The sequence below is a fragment of the Erythranthe guttata genome, chromosome 14 (genome assembly GCF_056151865.1).
Source record: "Erythranthe guttata isolate IM_541 chromosome 14, IM_541, whole genome shotgun sequence".
In the NCBI taxonomy this organism is placed as follows: Eukaryota; Viridiplantae; Streptophyta; class Magnoliopsida; order Lamiales; family Phrymaceae; genus Erythranthe; species Erythranthe guttata.
In genome coordinates this window covers 14,230,762-14,243,886 of record NC_142546.1, presented here as the reverse complement: position 1 = coordinate 14,243,886, position 13,125 = coordinate 14,230,762, and the positions used below count along the sequence as shown (strand labels likewise).

At 37.2% G+C, this 13,125-nt stretch overlaps 1 protein-coding gene across 6 annotated transcripts; it reads right to left on the bottom strand.

Annotated features, from left to right (window-relative positions):
* Positions 1–1,002: 1,002 nt before the first annotated feature.
* LOC105965589 (uncharacterized) lies at positions 1,003–7,914 on the bottom strand. Of its 6 annotated transcripts, none has more exons than XR_016029936.1 (5): positions 5,945–7,889; positions 5,732–5,854; positions 2,144–2,394; positions 1,611–1,759; positions 1,003–1,518 (listed from the first exon to the last, which is right to left on the bottom strand). XR_016029936.1 is itself a non-coding variant. In XM_088814578.1 (2 exons), the coding sequence occupies exons 1-2, from the start codon at positions 7,730–7,732 to the stop codon at positions 5,750–5,752; spliced, it is 1,893 nt and encodes a 630-aa protein (XP_088670704.1). In that variant the 5' UTR covers positions 7,733–7,889; the 3' UTR covers positions 5,504–5,749. The 6 variants fall into 6 exon arrangements, 1 of the variants encoding a protein (XP_088670704.1); XR_016029937.1 differs by having other exon boundaries at positions 2,157–2,363; XR_016029935.1 differs by having other exon boundaries at positions 2,157–2,363; positions 5,732–7,914.
* Positions 7,915–13,125: the final 5,211 nt, after the last annotated feature.

The following is a 13,125-nucleotide window of genomic DNA, read 5'->3' as shown; positions in this document are numbered from 1 at the left end:
GTATTGAGCCAAATGTTTGGCAACCGTACCGAACCCACCCCTACTTGAATTACCCCCTTTTGGTACTTTGCACCTTTAAATTGCAAAATTGGCAGATTGCACCCTTTAAATGTAAATTGTTTGGCACTGTGCGCCCTAAATCACTTTTGGCTTAGAAAAATTATCTGCAACTTGTTGAAAACCTGAAAGATGGGCAAATTCACAATTCTCTAATTATATATCATCTTCCACCAATTCTTAATCATCGTTCCACCATTTTTATTTTCGTCCTATTAATAAAAAAAATCATAAATTCTTCTTAGCCGTTTCTATTTGCCATAATATGTAAATTTTGAACTAAAACTCAAGAATGGTCGGAATATATAGACAAGAGTCCGATAACACACCTTCAGAAAATCAAGTTTTATTCCATGGCAACACTATTTTTTTTAATAATTTTGCAGATCCAAACTATTCGATGAGAGCACAAAAATCTTCCCATCATGAAACTAATAGGCACCACCTTTCTACCACCAAATAAACTTCTCCGTAGCCTTATTTTGAATTTGACTATTAAAATTTGAGGGCTCGGCCTAAAGTTTTCAGTTACATTATTTTTCATACTCAAAAGAAAAAAAAAGTAATTTACTATTATTGTTTAGTGTTTATACCAATTTTACCATTGAAAGAAAGGGTTAAAAAGATTTTAGGATTTTTTTATTGAAGGGATGAAAGATAAAAATGGTGGAATGGTGATTAAGAACTAGGGAAAAAGGATAGATAATTAAAGAATCGCGAATTTACCCACCTTTCGGGGTTTCAACAAGTTGCAGGTAATTTTTCTAAGCCAAAAGTGACTTGGAGTGCAAAGTGCCAAACAATTTATGTTTACAGGGTGCAATCTGCCAATTTTGCAATTTAAGGGTGTAATTTAAGGGTGCAAAGTGCAAAAAACCCGAAAAAATTCAAGACAATTCGAACTCTTTCGTGCATGTCTATTGTAATGGCCAGATATAAAGTTAATTTCTGAAAGAAAATAAAATAAAATTATATCATCTTATCAATTCTGTTCTGTATTGATCACCACTACTTACCAACCGTTCGATCATACATCGTCACTTGTCAACCGCTAGATCATCCAAACAGAATTACATTCGTGGATTCTCTCCACTTGATTGGATTTCAGACCCATCTTTGAAAAAATAAGAGAGTGAACTTTCATACCGAATTGGGCCCTAAGCTTTATCAACGCTCAAGTGCGTTGCAACGCAAAAACCCCGTCCACAAAGATCTCTCATAAGAACACTAGACGAAACTAAATCAGAAATATTCAGCAGTGTTAAATGTATATAGCCATGCAATTGTTTCTTAAATGAACCACCGAGGGAAAGATTCAAAATTCAAATTTCTCCACGTAAAAAACGCACATGAAATTTCTCCGCGCATTCCAGTGATATCCAGAACTTTGGGCACATCAACTGGGCTCTGTCTGGCATTGAGATTTTGATTTCTCCATGGAAGCATAGACTTCCAAGTTTACTGCAAAGAAACAGCAATGATGATGTCAGCTGATGACATCAGCCCATTGCGGATACAAAAAAGCTAAAGTGTCCGAGCACATGAAACTTTACCTGCTAACATTTATAGATAGACGAAACCCTCATAACCAACGGCAAAAACCTTCAAGTAACGTGATCTTCACCATAATCAGATCAAGTCACTCATCATCAAAGAATATTTTCGTGTTGTTCGTTTACCCATGGAAAGCAGTGGTCCAATCCTGCATAAGTAGATGAGTGAATGAGCGATATGTTGTATATATGTGTGTGCGTGTGTGTGTGTGTGTGTGTGTGAGAGAGAGAGAGAGAGAGAGAGAGAGAGAGAGAGAGAGAGAGAGAGAGAGAGTGTGTCTGTGAGAGAGAGAGACAGAGAGAGAAAGAGAGTGTGTGTGTGTGTGAGAGAGAGAGAGAGAGAGAGAGAGAGAGAGAGAGAGAGAGAGAGAGAGAGAGAGTGTTGTGTGTGTGTGTGTGTCTGTGTGAGAGAGAGAGAGTGTGAGAGTGTGTGTGTGTGTGTGAGATAGAGAGAGAGAGAGTGTGTGTGTGTGTGAGAGAGAGAGTGTGAGAGTGTGTGTATGTGTGTGTGTGTGTGAGAGAGAGAGAGAGACCATTTGTACACACTCGTCAAGATTTGAGCAATCACGAAAGACCAAAAAGCTGTGATCTCTTAAGTTCCACAGGCAACTCGATTTTCCAGGGGGGGGAGCTCATAAACAAAGCTTGCAGCATCATTTCAAATGGATTTCATCAAGAAGGTGCTAGTTTCTCAAATTCTCAGATTACATCGAGCAACCTGCCTCGACACCTGAAGCCACAACATGAAGCATGCTCTCAAATTGGATTAACACAAGCCGCTAGTCTGCAAAAGAAAAAAAGAAAAAAAATAGGCTATCAAACGAGTAGTATGGACAACTACACAACTTCAAAGAGATTCAGATTTTGAGCTACATCAATCATTTCAAAATCCACAAATATTTATTAAAAAAATCAAGTCCGAATATAACTTCTTAGAACCAAGTGCTTCATTTAAAATGAGCCACAACGAAAGATTGAGGAACACATTATTCAAATCGTAAAGAAAAAAACATAGCACATTGAAAAGAGAATGATATCTAATTAAGTAGCATCTCCATCTCACTCGATCTTAACAATAGATTAAAAAGCAAATCATATCTAGAAGTTCACATAACTGAATGTGAAGTATTAAATGAGCAACGATAATGCAGAATTGATTTCTAAGAAATTCGGATACTTCACCAGAATACAGAGTTATTTTGACACATGTAAGATGCAACTACCATTGTAAAAAATATACCATTATTTCGAGTCATTTACGTCGTATGTGATACATAAATGACACATTGCTCTTGTTTTCGTCAGCATACAGTGAATGCAAGGAGACACACGTCAAGAATATGGTATGAGAGCCATATACAAACAAAAGCAGATACAGCGTGACAGGTGGACTCGTATGCAAATCTAAAGATTGTAAACAGCCAGTAATTATTATATAAGGGATGATAAAACCAGATTTCCACATATAGCATCTACAATTGCCAATTTGTTAGCGGTAAGTCACCAATATCATTTAATGGTATCAATTCCACCTGTCACTGCATTATAATCCACTATGCCACGTGATGTCTATACTTTATATTCAATCCAGAAGCTGATTTATGCCTAGACACTCGAAACTCGTACGTTTATTAGCCTTTTTACAGCTGGAACTAAAATTGAGAGCAAATTATGGCTGATAGTGTAAAAACATAGAAGACACATTTTAATGAGCGAGAACACAAAGCACATTGCTAAAAGCCAACTCATCAAATGTTGTCACACATTTATTACATATAGATAAGGTTTAAACTCTAAATCACATTACTAGGGGGAATACCTCTTCAGCATAGTTTTTACTTCTGTCTTTCAAAATAAATTCATTATCCCGAACAGAATTAGTTTTTCAAATCGGATGACATCTTATGCAAAACTACTTGTGAATTGAAGTATTAGAAACCGAAAACATCTTGAATGAAAGGTAGGTTGAGTTGTTCCTTAAAAAGCAAAAAAATCTAAAGTAAGAGGTCAAAGAATATTATCGTTGCTACTCAGTTAAAATGCAAACATAAGATGTCAAGCATATTTTGGAGTATTAGTAAATCAAATTTAAAAGTGAATCACCAATAAGATCAGAACAATCTTAATTTATAATGCTAAAACATAGCCACTGAAATAAATCAAAATGCAATCGTGCTCAATAGAAGATCCCCCCACGCCTAAAAATGGTAATAGTTGTAATCTTTGCGAAATGATTTTAATGTATGAATATGGTTGCCTAGATTAACAAAACAATGGCTCAGAATCCCAGGAAAAAAATGGTAGGGAACACTCAGAATCAATTCTTGCATTTATATCAAATTAACAGCTTTGCAAAATAAGCATCGGAATTAATTAGTTCCCATGATTAAGCATCGATAAATACCCCATCCGTAGGTTACTGCTATTTGTTTATTACCTTCGAGTTAATCATCAATAAGAGAAAGATTTCCTTAATCAATGTTCTATAAAGTAAGAAGAAATGCTCTTTCTCAATAAAAGTTAATAAACCAACTTTGACATAAAATTAGGTTACTCATAACTGTCTAAAGCATTAGTCCTAAATTGCAAACTAACTTACACAACCTCAGCTTCGGACATGGATCACACCATTGGGAACCCAAATAATGGTGTCTAAGAGCATCTCCAACAATTAAAATAAATATATATACCTTTTTGTTAGCTAAATTTCAAGATTTTTGTCAACCATCTAAAAAAATGATGCTCCAACAACGAACGCTAAAAATTTGAAGGATGCCTCAACCTTGAATAAGAACCTTTTAACTTTGAAGGATGAGCTAAAATTTCAGCTTCTCTTTCTCTTCCAAAAGTACCCAACTACAATCTCCCTAATGTATGTTCTTATAGTATTTTAATTATGTTTATTATTTTATGATTAAAAAACAAATTATGCCAAAAGGTCTCAATGATACAACTTCAAAATACAAATTAGAAAGTAATCTCGAACTTCAAATAGTTTAGGCAAATACTAACTAGAGTTTCAAAAGTTTTATCGCATATCGGGTTCAGTAGCTAAAGTGGGTAGCAAAGACAATGTAGAGTAACTATAACTTTCATTTAAATAAAGAATACAGCTCTCCTTGTTGGAGATGCTCTACCATGTTTAACACAGCAAAATAAGAGTTTTTACTTTTTAAAAATGGAAATAGCTTTTATAGTATAAGTAGAGAGAAGAGAAACAAATTCAAATAATAACTTCAACAGAATATTATGTAATCTGCTCACAGAATAACACAGTTATAACAGAGGGTAAATCTTTTTATCGGATAAAATAACCATAAATCAGCCCATTCCCATTGTAGTATGTGTTAAAATCTTAAATCAGCTCATTACCATGTATGCAAAGAATAACATACAGGTTCCTCAACCAAATTAAGGGCACAAATAATTAGCATGCAAAAAACAAGACGACTGGCGTAAGACCACAAAGACCAATTATATTAACTGAAATCAAAGTCAAATCTTAAATAACATTAAAGCAGGGGACAGGAGATTGAAAATATCATCAATATAGTGAACCCATGACATGCCAACATCTAGACAATCAGAAATGTTAGAATTGGAACCTGACATTCAAGATATCAAAGTCGACATATTGTTACTTGTCAGTATCTCCAATGGCGGTAAAAATGGAACAATCAAGAAAGAACTGGCAAACAGAAACTACTTAACAATCATATAGTGAGATTTTCTCTAAAAGAAGAATGCAAGTTGTCACAATACCTAATGAGGCATTAAGCAATAACATATAAGATGCATCTGAACAATAGAAAATTAGAAATACATCTATGGGAAACGCACAAATACCAAATAAAGCTGAAGGGGTCAGTCGCAAGGGAAGCAAACATAACATATTAGCAACTCAAAGTTCAAATTCAAAACCAAACAAAGTCAACAGAGCGACATTTAAAGTATATGCAGAGATGCCATTATGGCTATACTACAGAAATTACACACAACTAAGACACATAAGGGACTTTAATTATAATAGCCTCCCAGACACAAACATACAACCGACTTCCAACAGTAAATTAAGATTAAAGACACCAAAATAAACTCAGATTAAGTTTGAGTGGGTTCACCGAGATAACTGGTCTCTACTAGATCTCCCCATGTCTGAAACCACCATCACCACAATCAGCTCCAGGATCCAGCGCACAAGGAGAGTCGAACCATTTGGGATTTTCCTGATAGAAGCCATCCACCTGCAAACCAGAAAGACCTACATCTGAATCTATTGCCTCGTCATGCCCTAACGGCTTGGTCAGCATAGGGTTACTGCAGCCAAGGATTACCTTCTGATCAAACTCACCACACTTCAGCCACTTCTCCTCTTTACAAGTCTCACCGATTATATCCTTTTCATTTGTGCACTCAGTCCTCATCTGTTCCCAAGAAACAACCTCCCCAAGAGTTCTCCCAAAGCTGTCCTCATCATCTTCTATAACATCTATATCTTTGCCATCCCCATAGATCCTTGTGTGGTTATCGTCAACCCAATCCGGCAAATCGTGCTCCACCACCAAAACATCATCCATGTGCTGCTTCTCTGACAACAGCCCAACAGATTTTGATCCATCGTCCGCAACATTCTTGAGCTTATTCACGATTTCAAAGAGATCGCGCGACACATAACCCAAGAACGGGGGTGGAACTTTCCCAATTCTACCCTCGAGCATGCCCAACTCATTCTTCAATTCTTGCACTTGTTGCAAAATTGAATTCCTCAGATCTCCTGGATCCTTCCCAAAGAACCCGAAACCCTCATTTTCCCCATCATCAGCCATCTCGTAAACAGTCTCGTGATCCATCAGAAAGCCCCCTTTATGTCCAACCACTCGATGCATAATCCTTGCATTCCCATCCAACGGCCCTGGTTCATGTCCTGAATGCACCGCATAGAGCTTAAACACAGCTGTCCCCTCTTCCTCGTAGACAAATGTCTTATCTTTCTCATTATAATTTGATATTGGAACTATCGCCCTTATACGAAACCCACACCCACACCGCTTTGACGTATACGGCTCCCTCTTCTGAATTCTTGATTTTTTCGAGGAAGCTGGCTCACCTGCCCTGTGACACGCGTAATCCTTAACCTCCGCCATAAATGGTTTGTACCTAATATACTTCTGTCGTATACACAACACGACCTTATGGGTCGCAGCCAGCTGTTGCAACTTTACTGGTACTTCCTTGGCGGGCACATCAAAAGACTCCGTGTATTCAAACCTGCGTCTCTTAGATCTCGGAGCACAACCTGAAGACTCGTCTGAGCAAACCGGGCAAGCAGCCACACATGTCTTGATATAACTCTCAGGTATGCCATAAAATTTTGCTCCCACAGTCCACACCTGCTTAATTCTCTCAATGGTTTCTTTCAACCCCAAGTGTTTAAAATCCCCATCACAGTGCAGTGACATCACTATGTCCTGCCACTGATCAACATGCGAAACGTATTGAGTAGAATTATTCTTGAAACAAATGAAATGGCTGTTATTACCGGCAGTGCTGGCAGCGGATTCCGACGAGTGGATGGTTAGCTTTTCCTGGATGCGCTTCCACGCCGTCAAATACGCAGTATCTTCGTTCCGATCCTTCCAAACCGAGCGCCAACTCGCGAGCACCGGAGGCGAGGTCGCCGCCCGGATCTCCTCCGGCGTCGCCAATCGGCACTCGATCAAGCACCGGGTCATCAGAGCGTGCGAATCCTTGTTGAAGGTGTAGAATTGGGACGAAATATAGGGTTCGGGGCTAATGCACAACGGAGGGTGATGAATTGGCCTCTTGTTGCGTTCGATTGACGGAGGAGGAGGATGGCGATTCTGCGAATTAGGGTTCTGAAACGAAACGTCGCCGTCTGGAGGTGGGAGGGGGATTTCCGCATCGGAAGATGTGTGGCTGACGTCATCGTCTTCGTCGTCGCGGAAGATGTCGATTTCGGTGAGGGAGAAGTCGACGTCGTCTTCGTCGTCGTCGATGGAGGTGTGCGGCTGAATTAGGCGAGGGTCCATGAACTGCTCGTGGTGGTCCGGCGGCGGGCCAAGGTGGTGGAACAGATCGTCCTCAATTTTGCTTGGATTCATTTGCAGCTGTGAGAATTTTCCGAGCAAAGAAGCTTCTTCACTGTACTATAGTAGAGTTTGATCTATCGGTCACAGCACAGTGGTTTCTGACATAGAAGGGGATTTCACTGCTCTCCACTCTCTCTCTCTCTCTCTCTAACTTCTCTCTCTAGACGTGTAATAATTATTTTATTTATAAGGGTAAATTACACCCACACCCCTGAGGTATACTTAAATAACTTTAAGGTCCCTGTGGTATCGATAATTACACTCTCCCCTTGAGATGTAGTTATAAACTCCAATGGTATAATGCATTTGATACGTTATTAAGATAGAGTTCTAACGGACTATTGGTTTCAGGAAATAGTGAAGACAACAAAGAGTTATGGGTGATTTAAAAAATATTGGGGGAGCCATGTCACAACATAACTCCCCATAACTCTATGTTATTTTCACAACTAGCTAAAAGTAATAGTCCATTAGAACCCTATCGAAATAATGTATCCAATGCATTATCCCGTTAGAGTTTTTAACTACCTTTCAGGGGGTGAGTGTAATTATCGATACCACAGGGACCTTACAGTTATTTAAGTATACCTCAGGGGTGTGGGTGTAATTTACCCTATTTATAATATACTCCTCTCAAAAAATAAATGAATTTTATTATAAATATGGCAACTTACATATCTGTACAATTATTTGTAAATTTATTACAGTATTTTTAATGAAGGTATGGTGGATGTTGGGCTCGGATTTGGTTGGTTTTTACAGAATTATCCACTGTATTTTCAGGCGAATAATAAATTTTTAACCAACTCATTGGATCGGGTTAAAAATTTCAATCAACCTATTTATAATTGGTAAGTATCAAAAGCCGGTTGAACAATAATCATCCTTTAACCAACTCTATTAATATTTTTTTTCTTAAAATATCATTTTAATTTTAAATTAATTTTGTTTTCTATTTTTTTTATCTAAATAAAAAACGTTGAAAATAATAATTTTAATTTTAGTATTTACAAAAGAAAAGGCAATACAAAATTAAAATTATAAAATAAAACCTGAAAAGCCCAATAAGCCAAAATGGGCTGCGTATGGATAGGCCCTCCTCATTCCAATATTGGGCCCACATTTAACAATTTCTTGAAAATAATAGTTCGTAAATAATGTTTTTTTTTTAAAGTTTCATTCAAAACCAAAATTAGAGTTTAAGAAATTAATTAAATAATAAATCTGACCGTACTATATTATAGTGACGAGCTATATAAAAATCTAATTTATAAAAAGGGAATGACTATAACAAATTCCAAATTTTTCTCACATCAATATCAAAAAAATAAAAATTGAATAATAAATAAGTAATGACATAAATACTCTTAATGAAAATAAATCTCATACAAATATTAAAAATCTCATTTTTCTTTCTTCAATACCAACACACAAAATCTCTCCAAGCTCATCTTCTTCTTCACAAATCCCTCAACCTCTTCCTTCTTCTTCCTCACAACAAACTCTTCTAAAAAATCTCAAAACTAAAGAAAATAAAACCTCACAAAACTTATAAAATGGAGTTATAAGACAATAATATGGTAGTATATATGGAAGGAGAACACATTAAGGTAGGTATCGATGTCTTTTTTGAGCTTCGAAGTCGATTTTGAAGTTTTTTTTTTAAACCCGCTGGCAATTTTCGACACATACAAGTCGATTTTTTGGTCAATTTTCGACACCAACGTGTCGAAAAATATATTTAGAAAAAAAAAACAAAACCAGATTTCGACACATACGTGTCGAAATTTGGAGAATTTTCGACAGTTATGTGTCGAAAAACACTATTGGTAAAAAAAAAAAAAAAAAAAAAAAAATTTACCAATAGTGTTTTTCGACACATAACTGTCGAAAATTCTCCAAATTTCGACAGGTATGTGTCGAATTTTTTTATTATTTTTTTTTATATTTTTCGACACGTTGGTGTCGAAAATTGACCCAAAAATCGACCTGTATGTGTCGAAAATTGCCGGCGGGTTTAAAAAGAAAATAACTTCAAAATCGACTTCGAAACTCAAAAAAAACATGGATACATAACTTAATGGGTTCTCTTTCCATATATACTACCATATTATTGTCTTATAACTCCATTTTATAAGTTTTGTGAGGTTTTGATTTTTTGAATTTGGAGATGTTTTGGAGGATTTAAGAAGATGAAGAAGATAGGGTTTAAGGGATTTGAGTTTGGTAAGAAGAAGAGATGATTTGTTTTTCTTTTTTTCCTTGGTATTGAAGCGAGGAATAAAAATTTTGTTTGTATAAATTGTATTTTGGTTGATGAAGGGCGTTTTTGTACTTTGCTAACAATTTTTTTTATTGATAGTTTTAAACTAAGAAAAAGTTGTAAAAACTTCTATAAAGAATGGTTTTAAACTTGGAGGTACTAAAATGAGAAAATTTTGGGATTTGTTTTAGTTGCCCCTTATAAAAATTATTATGTATTTTAGGATAAATAATTATAAAGCTCACTCAATATAGCTATGCTCTCAAAACAAGCGTGGAGGTTAATGACTCAGCCTAATCTTTTGTTGACTCGAATTATGAAAGCGAAATACTTTCCCAGTGGTGAGTTTCTTTCGGCTGATCTTGGTGGGCGACCCTCCGCAACGTGGCGAAGTATTTGGTTGGTTCGGGATTTTGTACGGTCTGGGATGAGGAAGAGAATCGGAAATGGTCTATCGACTTCTATTTGGGCGGATCCGTGGCTCTTGGATAATGGCCAACTCAAGGTCTTTACTAAGAGACCGATCCACTCTCCCTTCCCGGATAAGGTGTCGGATCTAATGGACCCAATCTCACACTCATGGGACATAGGTTGTATTGATAAATATCTTTGGTCCGTGGACAAAGACCGCATTCTCGAGGTCCCTATCGGCAGCGTACTTGCAGAAGATCGTTCGGTGTGGCGATTTACAAATCACGGAAAGTTCACAGTACGTTCTTGCTACCATCATGTTCTTTCATCAATCACCGGGGCGACTCATTATGGGCGGTTGGACTCGTCGTCGACTAGTGGAGTTATCAAATTTAACTGGAAAATGATTTGGAAGCTTAACGTCCCTCCGAAAGTTCAGATTTTTCTTTGGAGAGTGTGCTCCAATATCCTCCCCACCAAGTTGGAGCTTTTCCGAAGAAAAATCGAGGTGGACCCTAGTTGCCGCAAGTGTGGTGCAGAATCTGAGTCTTTTCTCCACATTATATTCTCATGTAGTGGTACAAAAGCCATTTGGCAGGTCCATCCATTTTGTTGCCTCTCTATGGATGTATTAATGACCAATTGGCAGTGGGTAGATTATCTCCACCAGAAGCTGGGCCTTGATGATTTTTGTCTAGCAGTTGTTATTATGTGGAAATTATGGGAGTTGTGGAATCGTGAATCTCATGGTGAAGAGGGTAAGCTAAATGGAGAGGTAATAAGTTGGTGTAAATCTTTCTTGGGGAATTATAAGCAGGGCCAACATAATCCCGTCTTAGGTCGTCCCTTTTCGCATCCGTCACATTGGCAACCGCCTGAGCATGGTGTGGTGAAAATTAATGTTGATGCGGCTTTTCCGAAAGGAGTGAACTACTATTCTATAGGGTGCGTAGCTCGTGATGCAAGAGGGCAATGTCTATGGTGGGGAGCTTTTATGATTAACGGGCGTCCCCGTGCTGTTAACGGTGAGGCTCATGCGGTCTTACGAGCAATATCTAAAGCTAGGGCAATGGGATGGGAGAATGTTGTGATCGAAGGTGATAATCTCCAGGTGATGACGGTGTTGCGGGACAAAAGAAATTCCACGTCTTCATTTGGGGCTTACATAAAGGACTGTTTATCCCTTGCAAGTTATTTTAGTTTATGTCGATTTACTTTTGTTAAGCGTTCGGGTAACCATATGACCCATGCTATTGCTAAACTATTTGGCCATGATTGTATTGAAGGTGATATCCTTCCAATGATTTTGGCGAACATCGCCTAATAATATATCTCTTCTTCAAAAAAAAAATTATAAAGCTCACTTTAATGATTTGTCTTGTAACTTGATTTGACTGTTATATTAATTTTTATTTTACTAAATACAAAAATACTAATTATTTTAAACAAATTTAAACCCGTAAAAAATATTGAAAACTCACAATTAAATTATAAATAAATAAAAAACTGTGATTGTGCTAGGATAGATCACTTATATTAATTGTGATAGGATATACTGGAAGAGCAAGGGAGTCACTTGCTCATGAGCTAGATGATTCGGAGATTACCTGCAATCAGAATACACGTAAATTAAGTCGGGTTGATCCGATGGAAACACTTCCGACGCTCAAATCAGGTGTATATAATAGATGTTGTTGATAAAATATGAGCAGTTGAATTGTTAGAATAATATAACGTACCTTTAACAAAATAAATTAAACGATATATATACTTCTCTGATTGAGCTTTAGTTAATTTGTTGAACTGAAACCTTATTTGAAGGTGATTGGGCATGATACGATATATATTTAATATATCGTATATTTATTCATTAGTTATTATTTTATTATTTAATATATATTATTAAGTATTAATTTAGTTAGGAGCCGTAGGTTTAGTGGTTATAGGATAGATATTAAGTATTTTATTAGTATAGGTCATTATGTTTTCTAGTTAGGTTAGGATTCTAGGGTTTTATTCTCTTTAAATAGTCGTATTGTGCTAGGGTTTTATTATGCAGAGAAATAATAAAGAAGAGTTTTCTTACGTTCAGTAAAGAATTCTTATGATACACAAGAGATCGCATCAATTGGTATCAGAGCGAAGTTGCGATAACACCAACGCTTCGTTAGCAAAGCTGAGATTATATCAAAGCTAAGCTGGAGCAAAGTTGAGATCACATCAAAACTTTGTGAAAATCATGATGTCCGAAACAAGACGGTTAGAGCGATTGGAGAAATCCGTAGAGAGATTACGGATTGATTTTCAGAAATTGCTCGAACAAAGTCACAGACGACGTCAACACCAACACAAAAGTCGAAGGGACCGCCGCCCATTACCGCCAACGCCGCTGCCGCTGCCGAGCCTATCGCCGGAGGAAGAGGAAGAGGACGATGATGATTTTTTCAAAGAGCCACCGCCGCCGCCGCTGCCGAGCCTATCGCCGGAGGAAGAGGAAGAGGACGACGATGACTTTTTCGAAGAACCCCAATTTTTTGTGAGTTCGCCAGAAGAAGAGGAATCGGATTCAACTGAGATGAAGTGGGACGAAGAGCCGAAAGAAGAAGAATCGGAGTCAACCGAGATAAAGTGGGACGAAGACGAGAAATTAACCAGAGAGGAGAGCGAAGAGTTACTATGGATATTGGGAGATTTCCATGGTGTTCAAAAGAAAGGAGACGAAGAACCGATG

Excerpts from the sequence above, each read along its gene's own strand:
- LOC105965589 (XM_088814578.1), bottom strand. The coding sequence starts at position 7,732 with ATGAATCCAAGCAAAATTGAGGACGATCTGTTCCACCACCTTGGCCCG. Across the intron at positions 5,855-5,944 it reads GTGGTGAGTTTGATCAGAAG|GTGGATGGCTTCTATCAGGA; the intron begins GTAATCCTTGGC and ends TCTGGTTTGCAG.